Source organism: Indicator indicator, chromosome 8, assembly GCF_027791375.1.
Source record: "Indicator indicator isolate 239-I01 chromosome 8, UM_Iind_1.1, whole genome shotgun sequence".
In the NCBI taxonomy this organism is placed as follows: Eukaryota; Metazoa; Chordata; class Aves; order Piciformes; family Indicatoridae; genus Indicator; species Indicator indicator.
In genome coordinates this window covers 2,891,493-2,911,233 of record NC_072017.1, presented here as the reverse complement: position 1 = coordinate 2,911,233, position 19,741 = coordinate 2,891,493, and the positions used below count along the sequence as shown (strand labels likewise).

General features: G+C 47.9%; 2 protein-coding genes across 2 annotated transcripts; both read right to left on the bottom strand.

Annotated features, from left to right (window-relative positions):
• Nucleotides 1–1,447: 1,447 nt before the first annotated feature.
• LRRC66 (leucine rich repeat containing 66) lies at nucleotides 1,448–9,515 on the bottom strand. The gene is given in 6 exon segments (XM_054383292.1): nucleotides 1,448–1,644; nucleotides 1,647–1,695; nucleotides 1,697–3,969; nucleotides 5,052–5,382; nucleotides 6,119–6,288; nucleotides 8,997–9,515. Coding segments are annotated over 6 exon segments (3,516 nt in total). The 5' UTR covers nucleotides 9,493–9,515.
• A 3,816-nt stretch (nucleotides 9,516–13,331) lies between these two features.
• On the bottom strand, nucleotides 13,332–19,724 carry SGCB (sarcoglycan beta). The gene is made up of 6 exons (XM_054383127.1): nucleotides 19,701–19,724; nucleotides 17,207–17,416; nucleotides 16,477–16,662; nucleotides 15,311–15,502; nucleotides 14,356–14,487; nucleotides 13,332–13,812 (listed from the first exon to the last, which is right to left on the bottom strand). Exons 1-6 carry the CDS (start codon nucleotides 19,722–19,724, stop codon nucleotides 13,609–13,611), a joined length of 948 nt encoding a protein of 315 aa, XP_054239102.1. The 3' UTR covers nucleotides 13,332–13,608.
• Nucleotides 19,725–19,741: the final 17 nt, after the last annotated feature.

Genomic DNA, 19,741 nt, shown 5'->3' with positions numbered 1-19,741 from the left:
ATGTGCTTCGTGTCAGCAGTAGCAGAGAAGTTGCCTGTCCAGCCCTGCCATCCTTACTTCCAGTAGTAAAGCAAATCAGTATTTAAAACTGAATTGGGAAGAGGTATGTTCCAAATGGAATGTGTGAACGGTGTTGGAGTACAAATGTTTTCAACCAGAAGAGTCAATTTCAGCAGGAGTGGCTCTGTAGACAATTTTACAAGAAGCAGGATTGTTACCTTGGAGAAGAGAAGGCTCCGAGGAGACCTTATTGTGGCCTTCCAGTATCTGAAGGGGACTACAGGAAAGCTGGGGGAGGGACTTTTTAGGGTGTCAGGTAATGATAGGGCTGGGGAGAAAGGATCCAATCTGGGGCAGGGCAGATTAGATTAGACATGAGGAAAAAGTTCTTCACCATGAGGGTGGTGAGACACTGAAACAGGTTGCTGAGGGAGGTGATGGAAGCCTCATCCCTGGATGTGGCTCTGGGCAACCTGATCTAGTGGAAAGAGTCCCTGCCCATGGTAGAGGGGTTGGAACTGGATGATCCTTGAGGTCCCTTCCAACCCTGATGATTCTGTGATCTTGACAGGCTGTCAGCCCATGAGGTCCTCATAGAAAAGTTGGTGATGCCTGGGCTGGATGAGCAGATGGGGAGGTAGACTGAAAACAAGCTGAAAGGCATGGACCAGAATGGTGTGGGGCGGTAGCACTGAGTCTAGTTGGAGGCCAGTAACTAGGACTGTAGCCCAGGGATCAGCATTGTGTCCAGTCCTGTTCAGTATCCTCATTAATTTCCTGCATGATGGCAAAGTATTGCCAGCAGGTTGAGGGAGATGCTCCTTCCTCTCAGCACTGGTGAGACCATACCTGGAGTACTGTGTCCTCTTCTGGGCTTCCCAGTACCAGAGACACCCTGACTTACTGGAGGAAGTCCAGCAAAGGGTCACAAAGATGATAAAAGGGATTGGAGGATGTCTCTTATGAGGAAAGGCTGAGAGAGCTGGGACAGTTTAGCCTGGAGAAGAGAAGGTGCTGGAGGATCTGAGTAATGCACATAAATGTGTGAAGGGAGGATGTAAAAGGAAGACAGAGGCAGGCTCTTTCTAGCAGTGCTCACTGATATTCAAGGTGAGGTTCAGCAGGGCTCTGGGCACCCTCATCTAGTTGAGGATGTCCCTGCTGACTGCAGAGGGGGTTGGACTGGATGACCTTTGGAGGTCCCTTCCAGGCCAGACCATTCTATGATGACTCTGTGAATTTGAATTTCTGAAGTTAAAGACACATGGTTGTACTGAAGGGAAAAAAAACCCAAAACATCCCCCCCCCCAAAAAAAACCCACACACAAAAAAACAACCAAACAACAAAACCCAGCCCATGGTGTTTAACAGGTACTAAAAGCTACAGACTTCATCTCAAGGCACAGTAATTCTTACACCTATTGTATGACATCAGCTCTGTGGGACTTTACACATTGGCGTCCAGGCTATTCAAGTTTGTTCTCCTGCTTTGCAAAATGTTAGCAAATCCATCAAATGCTCTTTTCTTCTTAACAAAGAACTGTCCCTGTCTTAAATCAAGCTGACTCTCTTGAGTGAGTTTTTCACTTGGATACTGAGGGTGGACAGCTGCTGTGGAATTGTTCTCCAGCCGTGTCCAAGCAGGTGGTCCTCCAGCTTGCTGGAGTCAGAGCCTTCAGAGATGCTGTCTTGTGTAAGTCTTCTCTGGCAGTGGCCATGAGCTGTATTCTGTGCTTCTGTTGAAGAAGCCTTGTGGGACTGAGAAGGAAATCTCATCCTCATCACTCTGATCCCCTTGGAAATGATCTTCTGTGTTGCAGCCTTGTTGTTTTTTTTTCATGGAAGAGCCAAGACGCAACAAATCTGCTGTGAGGCTGCAAGGCTGAGTTTCCTGGGGCAGCCCACAGCTGCTGGCATCCTGTAACTCTGTGCATCCATCACAGGCTTTCTCCTGAAAACCTCCTTCCAGTCCATCTGCACAAGCCTCAGCTGTGCTCACCTGCTTCCCCTGTGGCAGAAAGTCATCTTTCTCTCTAGTCACTGTGCAATGGTTTTCAGCTGTGTGTTCAGGCAGAGACTGATGAGATGCCTCGCTGCTGGAATGCAGCAGTAATGTTTCCTTAACACATTCATTCAAACCAGTATCAATGGGAGCAAAAATCAAATCCCTGTCCTCTGACTCACTTGCCTTCCTTCCCAATCTAATATCCCCTCCACCCCTCCTCTTTTCAGAGGAGTTCTTAGCTATGTGCTTGTCTGTACTTCCCTCTGGTGCGTTTTCTGATTGTTCTGTGGGACTGAAGCTGAGGGAATGCTGAGGTTCAATGGGAAACTGGTGGAGCTGTGATTCAGGCTCTTGAGGAGCGTTCTCTGCATCTGTCTCATCTGTGGGGTAATGTTTTAATGAAAGTAACAACGAATTAATGAAATCTGTGCTTGCATTGCAGAGAGAATCAGAGTTTTGTGTTGTGGACTCTGCATTAGGGAAGTCATCAGGAACTTGTTGAGTGGAGCTAACTGTGTCTGAAGATGACACGCTTAGGTGGCCATCATATTTATCAGTGTAAGGTGATGTTGTTTCAGGCATGGTGGTGCCAGATCCATAATCAATAGTGTTTTCAAACCAGGCATTGTTCTCATCTTCATCTTTCCTAGCACACTGAAGTTCAGCAGCAACTTTTGCAGGCTCTGGTGGTGTTGAGAACTTCTCAGTGCCACTGTTTGTGTTGTCTTCCTCTGGTGACCACTGACAGGCTGGCAGGTTGTCACTAGCATCATAGTAGTCCAGTTCAAAGTCTGATAAAGAACTGCAGTCACTTAGGGTGAATGGAGTCCCTTCATCTGAAGAACTATCACCAAAGATAGCTGCTGAAGCAGCTTTCTCATCTGCATGTTGAGTTTTACAGTTGGACTCTGGGAGAGGAGAGCTTTCTGCTGCTTGGTTCACACTTAAATTCCCCAGGTTTGGTGTAGCCTTTGTGATATCAGGTTGCAGCAGACCAGAGCTGGGGCTTGCTTTGCTCTTCATAGAATCTGGGGCTTGTGTTTTGGAAGGCAAAAAGCCAGTTTCTCCCAGGAAGGATAAATGTGGATCTGAAGAGTCAGTGTGATTTGAGTCAGCATTTAATCCAGGGGGACTGGCTAGGGGAGGGAATCTGCTCCTCTCTGAGTCTTCACTGTTTTCATTGTTTGAGTCATTCCATGATGAAATGTCTTTACTTGTTAATTTTCTTGGTGTTACTTCAGGGATGTTCTGGTAACCTGTCCTGACAGAGAGCAGCTCATTCCCATCAACATCTGCATTCCCATCGTTGCTGATGCTGGGTGTGAGGTCTGCAAACACTGGTTCCTTCTTCACATTGGTCCCATTATTGCTTTGTTTCTGGTACTCTTCTGCACTATTTGGTGCATGCACACTGCCACCAGTGACATTTTCATACAGAGCAGAAGTTTCTGAGTTCCTTGAGAAACTCTCCTCAGGAATGAACAAATTGTGCTGTGTGTGTGTTGGGTTGCTTGCAGAGCTCTGCTCTCTGTTCCAGGTCTCATCTGAAAAAGCTTGATTAGAATATGTGTGTTCTGAAGCTGAGGTTTTGTTGCTGTGTAGGAATCTCCACAGGTTAACCAGGTAGGGCCTAGCAAAAGCACCCAGGCAAAAAGCACAAACAAAGGTGATGAACACGGAGAGGCAGACAGCCAGAGCCAGGTCCTGCTCCGAGCTTCCTCGTCTGAAGGCAGCGTTGGTGTCCCGGGCTGCTCGAACCAAAGGTGCTGAGAGCCTTTCTTTCACCTCCACACTGTAGATGAGATATTCCTCCTGTCTGGTATGAAGAGCACACAAATACAACCCTTCAGCAGCCTTCTCAGTGTGGTGTATCACTAAATGACTCATTTTATCCAGTGTCATGTGAGGAAGATGATCATCTTTGGAAATTCTGCCTTTAGGTGTCCACCAAGAGACTCCATTTCCTGAAAGAAAAGAAAATGTCAACTAAATATTTCTTTAGATATTAACAGGGTACTTGGTTTGCAGGGTCAGGTTACTCCTGCAAGAACATACTCTCATCTAACTTTGCTAATTTTTAAAAAATCAATTTTCTTTGTATCCATCCATAGTCACTTTGCATGGTATAAAGTCTCTGTTGCACCACTGTATTCATTCCCTACAAGTTTCAAACATCTTTATGGGGTCTTCCTCGCAGACTTCACAAGAAACATGGTGTGGGGAGGGAGGAGGTCACTGAAATGATCTAAGTATGTTCTGGGTTGGATTAGAATCATAGATTCATAGAACTGTTTGGGTTGGAAGGGGCCTCCAAAGGCAGCTGTAAGGTCCCTGTGGAGTCTTCTCGAGGCTGAACACCCCCAGCTCCCTTAGCCTATCCTCATAGCAGAAGTGCTCCAGCCCTTGGATCACCTTTGTGGCCCCTTAACTCTCTCCAACAGTTCTGTGTCCTTCTGATGCTGGGGACACCAGAACTGGAGGCAGTACTTGAGATGGGGTCTCAGCAGGGCAGAGTCCCCTCTCTTGCCCTGGTGCTCACACTCCTCTGGATGCAGCCCAGCACACAGCTGCCTTCTGGGCTGCATGAGGGCACTGCCAAAATGAACTATTTGCAGTTCCGAAATTGCAAATTAGCATTTCCAGGAGTTCATTTTTATGCAGTTTGTCATCTCCTCCTGGAGTAAGGAAGGAGGTACAGTGTGTTCCTGTGAACCTTGACTTTCAGCTATTGCAAGCATTGATGGTAGAAGCTCCATCCCTGCAGGTTTTTAAGGCCAGTCTGGATGTGGCTCTGAGTAACCTGATCTAGTGTGAGGTGTCCCTTGCACAATAGAGGTGGCAGGAGGGTTGGAACTGGATGATCCTTGAGGTCCCTTCCAACCCTGACAATTCTGTGATTCTATGATCCTGCTTCCTAATGATTTTCCTGTTAAGCTGTTCAGTTATGATTCAATTTAAAATTCTACTTTTAAGCCCAGATTTCTGTGAGCATCCTCCATGCACTTGGATTTCAGCAGCAGGTGGATGGAGTCCCTGTTTTACTTACCCCTCGTGTTGTGCAAGGCACAGTTCAGCACTGATGTCTTCCCTGCTGGGATTGCAGCCCTCCTGAGCAAAACATCCTCCCTGTGGCTACACTGCAAACTTGAAAGGGACAGCAGAGGTTTCTGTGAGTTGGTGGCATGTTTGTTGTATGAAATCCTCAATTTTTGCCTGGTGGAGTCAAAACCGAAATCAAGTAACTGCTTGAAAGCATTTAGTTTGCAGTTAAATACCCAAGCCTTGCCTGACAAATCCACTTCAAGTTGAAAGAAGTTCAAAGTGATGAATATCTGTGGCAGGGGCGTTGTCAGAGCATTGTCACGGAGATCCACCACCTGTTGGGGAATCACAGAAGTGTCAGGGTTGGAAGGGACCCCAAACATCATCCAGTTCCAACCCCCCTGCCATGGGCAGGGACACCTCTTGACTAGGCTCAGCTGCTCAAGGCCTTATCTAACCTGGCCTTGAACAACCCCAGGGAGGAGGCAGCCACAACCTCCATGGGCAGCCTGTTCCAGAGTCTTACCACCCTTGTACCGAAGAACTTCTTCCTCAGCTCCAGTCTAACCCTACTCTCCCTCAGCTTCAAACCATTCCCCTGTGCCCTGTCTCTAGACACACTCGTTCCACACAAAAAAATCCTCTGTGGCTTTCCTGTAGGATCCCTTCAGGTACTGGAAGCCAGCTCTAAGGTCCCCCTGGAGTCTTCTCCCCTCCAGAATGAACACCCCCATTCCACACAAAAAATCCTCTGTGGCTTTCCTGTAGGATCCCTTCAGGTACTGGAAGCCAGCTCTAAGGTCCCCCTGGAGTCTTCTCCTCTCCAGAATGAACACCCCCAGCTTCTTCAGCCTATTCTCCTAGCAGAAGTGTTGCAGCCCTTGGATGATCTTTGTGGCCCTCTTTGGACTCACTCCACTAGTGGGAGTGGACACCAGAACTGGATGCAGTATTCCAGGTGGGATCTCACAAGAGCAGAGCGAAGGGGAATGATGTCAGATATTTGATCATCACTATCTTTAGTGGTGATTAACACAAAACATGGCAACAGTTGCACTACTGCTTTACAACCTGTAATTTGTGGAGATCCCTGAAGGCATCTGCATGAATTTCAGTGATGTTGTTCTTTCTCAAGTAGATGTTCTTCAGCTGTGAGCAGTTCTGAAAATCATTCAGCTCAATCTGTCTGATGCCATTGGATGTCAGATGGACAGTTTGTAAAGACTGCAGCAGGCCTAGTCCTGGAAAGAGCAAAACTGTTTTACATTTCACCTTCTTGTTTTCCCAAATGGCATCACAGTGCCTTTTTAAAAATTATTTGCAACACAATTCCTTCCATTCCTGTTCATAGCAATGAGTGGCTGCAGGCAGTGCGTTGCTTGGCCTTTCCTGGCCATGGGTTGTCCCATTCTAAAGGTTGTGGGGCATCAAGAGCAGGCACACTGATCCCGCACTGCATGCAGTACCATCCCTCTGTGCTCTCACAGTTATTCTGGCTGGCATCTCTGAACGTGGATCACACTGCCCTGGAGAACTGGAACCAGGGAAGGAGGAGTGGGAGAAGGGTGGATTATACTCAGTTTATAGACTTGAAGTATGTTTGTTGTAAACAAAAGGGAGATGTGTAAAAGTGAGGCAGTATCTCCTACTCATTGTGAGCAGCAAGTTCACAGGCAGTCTTTCATATGTGGAATTGTTTGAACCATCTTCCTGGGATGCAGGCCTGACTGACACCACACTCATGGAATCATAGAATGGGCTGGGCTGGGAGGGACCTCCAAAGGTCATCCAGTCCAACCCCCTCTGCAGTCAGCAGGGACATCCTCAACTAGATCAGGTTGCCCAGAGCCCTCTTGAGCCTCACCTTGAATATCTCCATGTTGCTATTCCCATCAGCCTGTGAATTATCAAGCACCACAGTCCCTGTCCTAGCTGTGACAGTATCTCTCTTGCACACCCTTTGGAGTGCTGGAGAGAATTCCTTTTTGTCAAGTGCTCCTGCCTGCAAGTTGCAGTGGGAACGTAGCTCTTGAGCACTCAGCTTCATTAAGAGTTTGTAACACCTGGAAGGCACTCTCAGGTGAGTTTTTGATCCCACAGCATTGTTGAGGAGACATCAGTTCTCCTGAAGAGATCTGCCCTTGCTGTCATCTGTTGGACTGGAAATCTCTCACTGCAGTTTGCTGGGTGACTGAGCTTGGAGTGTGTTGTGGCAAGCAGAGGAAATGATTCATGCCTGCTATAAAACTAGAGGGAGCTGATAGGGAAGGCAGGCAGAACTTCTGGCACTTCATCAATTCTTCTTTCCACCTGCTCAAGGAGTTGCAGCTTGGATGCTTCCCTGAAGCTGCATTTGTGCCAAAAATATGGCAACAGACCTACACCTGGGGTGGCAGCTGGGGCAAGGGTTTCTTTGTGCCTGAACCTCTCTGCTTCAGAGCTTCAGGTTGTGGTTTTGTGCCAGAGCTTAGAATGTTAGTGAAGTTTTTTGGAGGAGGAAAATTAAGTTTAGAGTGTATGTTTATAGGAGTGTGGGATTTAAGTGTGGTGATGTGGTGCACAGCAGTTTGACTTTGAACATCTACAAGCTGGGTCTCTGAAGCTTGATCTGAGCCACTGAGGCATCCTATAATGTGTAGTTTTATTTATAAAGCAAGGAAATCTGCATCAATGTATTTTATAATGCAAGCTTTTCTATGTTGTCTGTATGGGAACCTTACTGATACAACAAAAAATGAAATGAAACAGTTTTCCTGCCTGCTAGAGAACTATTTAGTGTCAAAAAAGGAGAACAATAGAACTTGAAGGACTCTTGTGCAAGTGCAAAGTTATTCCCTTTGTATGACTCTCCACCTTTAGCTCTTATCTGGGGCTAAACTGCAGCAGCTGGGCTGACACCCTATGACTCCTCCCCAGCAGGGAGAAGGGTCAGGAAAAGGAGGCCCAGAGGTTGAAATGGAAACAGGTTTAATGAAACAGCCAAGCTAGTGCCAGTGTGAATGCCAAGTGTAAGAGTTACCCCCAGCCCAGTGAACGTATGGTGGTCACAGTAAACAGCAAATAGGAGAAGGAGGAGCCCATGCAGGAGTCCTCAGCAAACTTCCTTCTTTAGCTCAGCTGCCCTGGCTGACTCAAAACTTCCAATGGCCTGCAGCCTGTGGCTGGCCTGGGATTCTGTGCCAGCCAAACCAGGACACTGACACTGTGGGGTTTTAGCTTGTCACCCTCCCCCTCCACTCTCACAGTCTGGGGCTAATGAGTCTGATGCTGGCAGCGATCGATTAAATTCAGCCTCCAATATGTAAGGTGGTTTTGCTCATGCTGCAGCTTCTGCTGGGGCAATGTGAATCATCTGTTTATGAGGAGAGAGGCTGTTAGCAGCACCTGGCAGAGTTCAGTGTCTGGCAGACACTTTCTACAACTCTATCAGAACCTGACAGCACCTTCTTGTCACAAGAAGGCGTAACTATGGGTGGGTGTGAGAAGGCATGGAGCAAAATGGTTTTGGCTGAACAAAATCCATTGTCCTCTCTCTGTGAAATACTAAAATTGGAGCAAGCTTTGTTTGTAAGAATCTTGGCTTTCTTCTACAGAGTAGTATGGAATTCTTGAGCTGTAATTTTCAGGTTCACAACTGGGGTGTGGAGGCTGTGGTGTTTTGTCTGAAAAAAACCTTACTCCCCTTTGCAAGCTAAAATACTGCTTGCATTCTCAGAGGATAAATCTGCCTGTGTATGACTGACATTAAGGCATTACAATTGCAAAGCCTGTCTATGAAAACCCAACCAAACCCAAACCAGCCATTCTGCTTCAGTCTCTCACACACAGGTGGAGTTCTCCCTCACATTAACTCTGTGCAAGTCTCATTCTGAATTCAGTAAAATGTTCCAAATCATACCCAAAACCACCCTCTTGGGAGGGAGGTCTTTAAAGACTCTGAAATGCTTACCTTTTGGAACTCTGTTAAGCTTATTTCCTTCCACTGACAACACTTTCAAAGCAGGCAGGAGGCAACCAACCTTTCCACACCTGTTAGACTCACGTGCAGGTGTGGGTATGTCCAGTGTGAGGGTGTGGATGGCATTACCATTGAGGTTTAGAGTTTCTAAAACAGGTAAGCTTCTACAAGCAGTTAAGGTGAGCTCAGAAATCAGGTTATTACTAAGATTCAGGTGCTTTAGCATCCATTCCTCATCTCTTCCATCAGGGCACAGGAAAGTTTTGATGTTATTGTAACTGAAGTCAGCTGTTACTGCTGTTTGTGGTATGTCTTCTGGAAGAGCAAACACTCCAGTAAGAGAACAATTGAGCAAGAGTTCCCCATCCCACCAACAGTCCGAGCCATGATGTGTATCAAGAAGAATCCACTGTGACTTGGTTCCCACTGATCCAGGAAGGTGAAAGCAAAGGACCAGAGCTATGACCCTCAAGTGAAGGTTCTCCATAGTATCTGTCTGCAGGACGTAAAACCATGGTAAGGGTAAGATCAGCATAACAAGAGTTAAACAGAGAGCAGAAATACTTTGCCATTAAACCGATTCAACACTAGACAAGTCACAGAATCACAATGTTAGAGGATAGAAGGGACCTTGAGAGATCATCCACTCCAACCCCCACCCTGCCAAAGCAAGATCACCCAGGGTAGTCCACACAGGCATGCATCCAGGCAGGTTCTGAAAGTCTCCAGAAAAGGAGACTCCACAGCCTCTCTGGGCAACCTGTTCCAGTGCTCTGTCACCCTCACACTAAAGAAGTTTCTCCTCATGTTGAGGTGAAATCATCTATGTTCAGGCTTGTACCTGTTGTTTCTTGTCTTATTAGTGCACACCACTGAAAAGAGTTTGGCCCCCTCCACTTGATGCCCACCCCCCAGATATTTATACACATTGATCAGATCCCCTCTCAGTCTTCTCCAGACTAAACAGCCCCAGGGCTCTCAGTCTCTCTCCGCAGGGGAGATGCTCATGGCTCTCCATTAGAGTTTCTCCAGCAGGTCTCTGTCTCTCTTGAACTGGAGAGCCCAAAACTGGATGCAGTATTGCAGGTGTGGTCTCAGCAGGGCAGAGTAGAGACGGAGAAGAACTTCCCTAGACCTGCTGGACACACCTTTCTCTTTTAAACAAAGTCCTCAAAGTATTACCAGCTTGAGGCCTTTAGCAGCCAGGGTTGGAGGCCTGGCTCAAAAAAGAACATTCATAAACTGGTAATCTCCCCCCTCCCCCCAAAAACAATCCAAACCTTTTCTTTTCCAGCCCATCAGCTGAGAAACAGCTTCTCAGGAGCTTGCGAGCTACCAGAGGCAACTTTTGAACTCTACTTCACGTATCCTGCAGCGAGCAAAGTCCAGCAGGTACAATCCATGACGCATAGAGGTGGAACCATTTTCATACTTGCAGTTAATAAAGCAGCAGTTTCCTTGTCAATAACACAGCAATGCATTTGGAATGACAACTTCTGAACCACAGCTGCAGCTCGGACTTTATTGTTTCAGAGCAAAGATAAATGTGGTTGTCTTTCACCCACTGAAACCACCACCACCTTGAGCCATCCAGGTTCTACCCAGTGTAGTATTTTACACAGGATGTGCTACTTTAAACAAGACAGAATCTTAAGGGCAGCTGTGGGATTGCAATCAATCCTGTACCATGCAGTGTTCTGTAACCAGAAATGTGTAGCTCAGGCAGTTAAACAATTCAGTGCACAACACAAGGCAGGTGTGGTGGTGGCAGCATTTCCCAAACCCTGTAACAAAGGCAACAAAAATACCTGAATAATACAAAGAAGAGTGGCTGCCACATTTAATTCCATTGTTCCATTTGGTATGGTTGGGTTTGCTACATATGATCAAAACCAGGTCTCCAGACCATGATTTAACAGCCCCTTTGTGACAAATCTTTCAGCTGTATTGCTGTATTGTATTTTCAGAACTCTTGGTGGCCACAAGAATCCAACACTAGAGCGTGCAGGCATGTCAGTATTCACCAGAGAACAGCTTTAATAAGCTCTGTGTTTGTTATCTACTTGATTGAGCAAGTATCTTTTATTTTGAAGGTCTGTTTCAGCTTTGAGGATGCTGTTGCTTCTGTTTTCATATGTGTGTACAGGTATTTATAAAGTTACAAACTTCCCCTAGCAGGAGAGTAAAAATTCCAAACCCATTTTATTTCCTCCTCTGAAGATTTAAAAGATACTAATTGAGGCATGGTGTCAGCAACATATGTTGAAGCTGTTAATAAACCCTAACTCTGTTGGAACTGTGAAGTTCATGCAAGATGTGGGTGCTTGCCCATAATCTTTAACGTGAGCAATTCAATGTTTGGCTTTTCTTTGCTACATTTTACTCTGTTTATTCTGTTTTAGTTAGAATAATTCCACTGTTGTCCACCTCTCAGAACTCCAATAACCACAGAGCATCAAAATCATAGTATGGTCTGGGTTGGAAGGGCCCTGCAAAGGTCATCCAGTCCAACCCCCTCTGCAGTCAGCAGGGACATCCTCCACTGGATCAGGTTGCCCAGAGCCCTCTTGAGCCTCACCTTGAATATCTCCAGGGATGGGGCCTCAGCCACCTCCCTGGGCAACCTGTTCCAGTGTTCCAAGACCCTCGTGGTGCAGAACTTGTTCCTAACCTCCAATCTAAATCTGCTCTGTTCTAGTTTGAAGCCATTTCCCCTCACCCTGTCACTGCATGCCTTTGGAAACTCCCTCTCCATCCTTCTTGTAGGCCCCCTTCAAGTCCTGGCAGACTGCTTAGGTCTCCCTGGAGCCTTCCCTTCTCTTCTCCAGGCTGAACACCCCCAGCTCCCTCAGCCTGTCCTTGTAGCAGAGGGGCTCCAGCTCCCTGATCATTTTCCTGGCCTTCCTCTGGATCTGCTCCATCAGGTCAATGTCCTCCCTGTGTCGAGGGCTTTCCAATGAAGGGAAATGTGATCCCTCTAATCTCCTATGTGGTGTAACACCTGACTCAAGAATCCCCCTCTGGAAATCACTTCTACCCATACACATCCTGCAGGAGGACTTCTTAGGCATTACAGGACTTGGAACCTTCAATATGAAGTTCTTGTTGCAGCAGAGGCTGATTTGTATTTTGTGTTAATCTATGTACTTTTGAGGGCTATAAAGCCAGGGCAGACAGCTTATCTGCATGGAACAAATGGCCAATTCTGAAGGTAATGTGTAACATATGCACAGCTTCCAAGTAGTGAAGCCTGTGCTTATCTAGAAAAACTTGTCAGAAAGCTACCTGCAAAGTCACCTTCGTCGCCTCCATTATTGAGGTAACTCAATGCTACTGCAAAGCAAAACTGGAATGAAGAAATACACGCAGTAGGGAAAGGAGGAGCTGGTCTGCTTTTAGTACAGTTCACTCTTCACATTAAAGCACCCAGGAACAGACTTTTTGGGAGATAGTGAGCAAGTTGGAAGTACATCTTTTAAACTGAACTTCTAATAAAACACAATTTATAGATCCCTCACATAAATTAAGCAACTGCAGAATGTCTGAACTGCCCAGACAGATATGGAGTTCAAGCAACACCTCAGTCATCACAAAACTATTTCCAAACTGAAACTAGGTTTCCACACTCCATATGACTTGCAAATATTATTTATGCTCCCATAACATTTTTTTAAGGACATGAGAATATGTGACAGAAATAATGCAAGATTTTAAAGGGAATCCTGTGGCCCTGTTTCAGTATAGATATGGTGAGCCACATTATTTTAGGAGAAATCATTAGCATAGAATCATGGAATGGCTTTGGTTGGAAGGGACCTCAGGGATCCTCTACTCCAACCTCCCCACCATGGGCAGGGACACCTCTCATCTAGACTCAGCTGCTCAAGGCCTTATACAACCTGGCCTTCAATACCCCCAGGGAGGAGGCAGCCACAGCCTCCACAGAGTCTCAGCACCCTCCTACTGAAGAACTTCTTTCTCAGATCCAGTCTAATCCTGCTCTCCCTCAGCTTCAAACCATTCCCACTTGTCCTGTCTCTAGACACCCTGATGAGAAGTCCCTCTGCAGCCTTCCTGTAGGATCCCCTCAGCTATTGTAAGGCAACTCTAAGGTCCCCCTGGACCAACCTTTGTTGAGTTATACTAACCTTTGTCAAGTGAAGGCAAAAACCTGCTGCTTTAGCCATCTTGTGCAAATCTACTTCCAACTTTCCTGTTGAAGTACTTCAGAGAGCAGTTGTGTTCTCAGTAGCCCTCAAGGTCTTGGGATGCAGGACAGAAATCTCCTCTAAAGGCAACTGAAGGAGGTCATGATTGTTCCATGATCACGTTCTCTAAATGTATTCTACTGATCCCAACTCTGAGAGGTACTTCAGTACACTTGTAGGCTGAAAGCTTCCTAACTCAGTGCCACCACTGCAGTGAAGAGAATGATGAGCTAATACTGTAGAGGCTGCAACAGCCTCTGTTAAAAAATGTTATGTAATAAATGTAAGTACAAACTGCTGTAAAAACACAACCCCTCGAAGGCATGCAACTACTTGATACAAACATATGTAAACACACACAAAAACCCCCGACTCTCCTGGCAGTGGCTTGTGCTTCAGTGCGTGGCTCCGCAGGGGTTGACAGAGGTCTGACAACCCATGTTGTAACCTGTCACCTGCACCTTGAACAGAGTCCCATCTGCACACATACAGAGCTTGAAACGCAGCCAGTTGCCGTTGTTGAACTGCTCCCCGTAGGAAGAGCTGGGCAGGCGGGAGGGGCTGACCATCACCGTGCCGTTCAGGACAATGCTGTTCTCCTGTGGAGGAGGAGGGGAAAGCACAGTACAGCTTCAAGTGGAGACAAGGCAGGTTGAAAATCACAGAACGGCTTAGGTTGAAAGGGATCTCAGAGATCATCCAATCCAACCTTCCTGCCACAGGCAGGGATTCAGCTGTGCAAGGCCTCATCCAACCTGGCCTTCAACACCCCCACGGAGGAGGCAGCCACAGCCTCCCTGGGCAGCCTGTGCCGGAGCCTCACCACCCTCCTACTGAAGAACTTCTCCCTGAGATCCAGTCTAAACCTACTCTCCCCCAGCCTCAAACCATTCCCCCTTGTCCTGTCTCTAGACACCCTTAGGAAGTCTCCCTGCAGCCTTCCCATAGGATCTCTAAAAGTATTGGAAGGCAGCTCTTAGGTTCCCCCCCCTGGGGAGCTTTCTCTTCTCTAGGCTGAACAACACCAACTCCTTCAGCCTAGCAGAGGTGTTGCAGCCCTTGGATCATCTTTGTGGGCCTCCTCTGGACTTTCCTGAATCTGAAGCTAAGCTGTTCCAGCCAGGCTGATTTGCAACACTTACTGCTTTCAGCTCCATGTTGCCTCCCATCCGAAACTCGATGGTCTTGCCTGTGATGAAAACCCCTTCGTTTCCACGGACAATAGCACGGCCATCCACCTTTATGTTTAGATCACTGGTGGCATTGCTGGTAATCTAAGGACAGAACCAAACCAGAAGTGTCTTAGAGATCAATGAAAATGTGTCACTTGGCTTTGTGTGAGTAACTTCACCCTCTTAAAAATATGCTAGGCAGTAAAAAAACTTCAGTATGCTTCTTGCCCTTCTGCCATTGTGCCTAGGAAACTTCTACACAGTTGTTACTTTTTCTGCATTCACATTTCTAAACGAGGATTGCTTCATTTTGGAAGGTATGGAAAACATAATTTTTGTCATTAAAATAATAATTAATATGAGAATTGTGTGGGCTACATGGGTTACATTTGTAGTAAGTACAGGAATTAATATGTCAGCTTACTCCTGGTTTCATAGAATCACAGAACTGTCAGGGTTGGAAGCGACTCCAAGGATCATCAAGTTCCAACCCTGCTGCCATGGGCAGGTTGCCCAGAGCCACATCCAGCCTGGCCCTAAGAACTTCCAGGGATGGGGCTCTAGCACCTCAATGTCTTTCCTGTAGCTAGGGGCCCACAACTGAACACAATACTCAAGGTGTGGCTTCACCAGTGCCAAGTACAGGGGGATGATCAGCTCCCTGTCTCTGCTGGCCACCCTGTTTCTAATCCAAGCCAGGATGCCATTGGCTTTCTTGGCCACCTGGGCATACTTCTGCCTCATATTTAATCAACCACTACCCCCAGGTCCCTCTCCAAGTTGCATCTTTCCAACCACACACCCCCAAGCCTGTAGCTTACCATGGGGTTGCTGTGATCCAGGTGGAGGAATTGTTTCATTCTACAGCTAAGACAACCCTGTGATGAGATTTTTTACAAGCAAGTGGCAGTTAACAGAGCCCTACCCTCTCTGTGGAGGCCTTCTGTACATTCAGGATTTTAACTCCATTTGGCAGGTGGAACTCATGGGTCTCATAGTCTGTGCTGAACAAGGTGTTCTGCGTCCGGGGATCAACAAACTCCATGCCAATATCGCTGGTAATCGAAGTTTTGTCTTTTTCCACACTAAGCTTGGTTGTTCCTTGCTGAAACACGATCTTCAGAAACAAGGTCATGAGATGGCTGAAGTGGCAAGGGATCTCAGAGATCATCTACTCCAAGCCCCCCACCATGGGCAGGGACACCTCTCAACTAGACTCAGCTGCTCAAGGCCTCATCCAACCTGGCCTTGAACACCCCCACGGAGGAGGCAGCCACAGCCTCCCTGGGCAGCCTGTGCCAGAGTCTCACCACCCTCCTACTGAAGAACTTCTTCCTAAGATCCAGTCTAAACTTACTCTTCCTCAGCTTCAAACCATTCCCCCTTGTCCTGTCACAGTATATCAGAATATCAGAGGTTGGAAGGGACATCAAGAGATCATCAGGTCCAACCCCCCTGCCAGAGAAGGATCACTTAGCATAGTAGACAGTTGCTAGACACCCTCATGAAAAGTCCCTCTGCAGCCTTCCTGCAGGATCCCTTCAGGTACTGGAAGGCAGCTCTAAGGTCCTCCCAGAGTCTTCTCCAGGCTGAATGTTCCCAGCTCCCTTAGTCTATCCTCATAGCAGAAGAGGTCCAGCCCTTGGATCATCTTTGTGGCTCTGCACTGGACTCACTCCAACATCTCTGTGTCCTTCTTATGCTGGGAACACCAGCATAAGAATCCCCTCTCTTGCCCTGCTGGCCACACTCCTCCTGATGCAGCCCAGCACACAGCTGCCTTCTGGGCTGCATGAGGGCACTGCTGGCTGATGGTGAGTTCTCAGCAATCAACACCCCCAGGTCTGTTTCTTCAGAGCTACTCTCAACCCGCTCTGCACCCAGCCTCGATCTGTGTCTGGCCCAACCCAGATGCAGGACCTTGCACTGTGACTGTCAGACCTCATGGAGTTGTCACTGGCCCTTTTCTCAAGCCTGTGAAGACCCTTCTGGACGGCATCCCGAAGTCAGTGATGTTTCCAATACAACATTTATTAATAATCTGAACACAACTGCAGGGTGTTGCTGAGAAGCTGTCAGGTGATAACTTACAGGCTGATTGTTGCCAGTGATCACCAAGTCCTCGTTCCGCCTGCCTCCCACGGTGCTTTTGTAGAGGGGGTGGATGACGCCCATGTCCGAGACCTGCTTGAAGCGCAGCAGGCCGCTCTCGTGGAACTCCATGCTGTCACAGCCGTTGGGACCGATGCGGATGACCGCCCAGATAACCAGCGTGATCTGCGGGCAAACACACGTGGACAAAGGTCACTCTGCTGCTTTGGGTCTTCCCACAGCTACCGGAGGAACCACATCACAGGATCACAGTACATTAGAGGCTGGATGGGACCTCCACAGATCATCCAGTCCAAACCCCTGCCAGAGCAGGATCACTTAGGGTACTCTGCACAGGAATGCATCCAGGTGGGTTTGGAAAGTCTCCAGAGAAGGAGACTCCACAACCCCCCTGGGCAGCCTGTTCCAGTGCTCTGTTACCCTCACTGTGAAGAAGTTTCTCCTCCTGTTGAGGTGAAACCTTCTATGTTCAAGCTTGTATCCATTGTTTCTTGTCTTATTAATGCACAGTCTCTTCTTAAACATCTCCAGGGACGTTGACCCTACCACCTCCCTGGGCAGCCCATTCCAATGGGCAATCCCTCTGTCTGTGAAGAACTTCTTTCTTCACAGTCCTGCTCAGCTGTATTAGAATAAGTTTTATTTCTCTAATAAACCACCAAAATGAAATATGTCCCAACCATGCTGACAGCCTAAGCATTATACTCACAATCAGGTTGATGACAGCCAAAATAAAGAGAAGAACAATCACACAAATGGCCAAGTTGCCTTTCCTGCCACGTAACCCTGTCTTATGGAGCCGGTCTTCATCAATAGGAATGTATCCAGCTTTGAAGTTGCTGTTGTGCTCCTTGTTAACATTCCTGCGTTCCACAGCCTTCTCTCGCATGGACTTCTTCACTGGGCCATTGGAGCTTTGCTGGAACACAAAGCATGGATTAACTGTTACAAGGCACATAAAGCCACCCAAATCACACACAGCTATGCACACAATAAGCAGAAATTGGAATTGACTAGTGGAACAGTTCAGGATTACATTTCAGTCCCCTGCTCTGTACTTAGAACACACATTCACACCCACTGTGATCTCTGCTAAGGCAATGACCAAAATTTAAATCCAAAGGTGGATAGAGGTTGTTAAGTCAGTTTGATGGCACAGAGTTTGCATTCAATTTCTGTTGCTTGCATGCACTTTTAAGAAAAATACTCTTAAGACTCCAAACCTGGAATGGAAACTCAGCCAGCCTAGCTTTAATGTAATAATTTGCAGCCACCACATTGCAAGGGATATCCCATAAATGTAACAATAAGTAGAGGAAACTCTTTTAGATCTTTTGTAGGGAAAATAAAAGCTTTCATGTAATTTTGTAACTGTCCAAAATTTTGTTTCACCTCCCTTGAATGGAACCAGGTTGGTATTTAGGGGTTGAATTCTTCAAAGAAAGGGATGAATGGAACAGGCTGCTATTTAAGGGTTCAATTCTTCAAAGATCGTGATCTTTATGATGGGAATAAGCTTGCTCATCTGAAATGACTCCTGAAGCTGCACCTTATGCTTACTGCACTTGTATGTGTCTATACTTATTTAAAAGTGTCTTGTTTTCTTCTGTTGCTGGAGAAAAAAGGTGTTGAGAAACTGCCTGACCAGATAAGGTTTACGGAGGGCTTTCTCGATGTTCTGAAAGCTGCCCTAACCCTGCACAAATCGGCTGGACAGGAAAATCAAGAGGTCTGTGCTCTGAGAAAGTCTTGTACAACAGGACAGTAAGTTTGTTCTCCTGAGGGCAGTGTGTGACAATGAGATAAAACTCCAATGTGGTGTTTTCACCTGGTAAAGCAGCACAACAAAAGACAGCAACCGGACTGGGGGAGCATGGCTGAAATGGTGATTGCTGGACAAGTGCCAAAGCATCCATGCACTGCTTCCTACAGCACCCAAGACAGTGCTAGCACAGGATCCCTCAGGAATGTGGGGATTCCTACCGACTGATGCACACAGCCAGATATACGCTGATTTGGAGATGACAGAGCTCCTCTGGGGTTGTTTAGCCTGGAGAACAGGAGGTTCAGAGGACACCTTATTGCTGTCTACAACTACCTGAAGGGTGGTTGTAGCCAGGTGGGGGTTGGTCTCTCCTCCCTGACAAACAGCAACAGAACAAGAGGACACAGTCTCAAGCTGTGCAGGGGGAAGTTTAGGCTTGATCTTAGAAAGAAGTTCTTTCCAGAAAGAGAGATTGGCCATGGGAATGGGCTGCCCAGGGAGGTGGTGGCATCGATGTCCCTGGAGGTGTTTAGGAGAAGACTGGATGGGGCACTTGGTGCCACGGTCTAGCTGATTAGATAGGGTTGGGTGATTGATTGGACTTGACGATCTTGGAGGTCTCTTCCAGCCTGGCTGATTCTAACATCTCCGTTCTTCTCCCTCCGTCATGGGGTGGCGCTGACAGTCTCCGTCCCGCCCGTCCGAGGAGGTGACAGTGACATCCTTCCTAACAAATTTAGCTTTCACTCCCGTGTGAGACCTCGGATGCCGAGCCGGAATCTGAGCTCCATCCAGCCTTATTTATAGCGTGCCGAGAAGCCAGCAGCCGAGCGCCAGCCCAACGAGACGGCTGACGGCGCAGCCCTATAAATACTGGCCGGCCGCTTTACGCCTCATTAATTATTGGCAAGCGCCTATTTACACAAGACAGTCACATTCCTGTGCAGAAATGCCAGAATGCTTTATTTCGAACAAGAAAGTGGTTTTCTTTCTGAAGAGATTCTGCGGGCTGGACGGCGAAATCCGGACTGTACCTCGTCCCGCCCCGGTACCGGGCTCGGGCTGCCTCTCCCCCACCCAGGCGGCTGCCCCAGCAAGGCAAAGGGCGTCCTCCCCGCACAGTGCTAGGCATGGGTCAGGAACACTGTACTCCCCGGCTGGCGCAGGCGGCGGGGACGCAGGGGCCCTGGGACGGCTCCCCGCGGCCCCTCTCGCCCGTCGAACCGCAGGGCTCCGGCACCAAACCAGCCTCAGCCAACGCCGCGAAAATGGCGCCCCCGCCCGAGCGCCCCCTCCACAAGCAGCACCCCTCGGCCGGCCCCGCTGCTCCGATGGCTGGCCGCGGCTCTGCGGGCGGCAAAGCGAGCCTCGCTCCCCCTTCGCCCTGGCATGGATGGCTCCAGCCACCTCCCCATGCCTGCAACACAGCGGGACAGACCTGCTCGGGAGCGGCCGCCGCCATCTTCCTCCGCCGCCGCC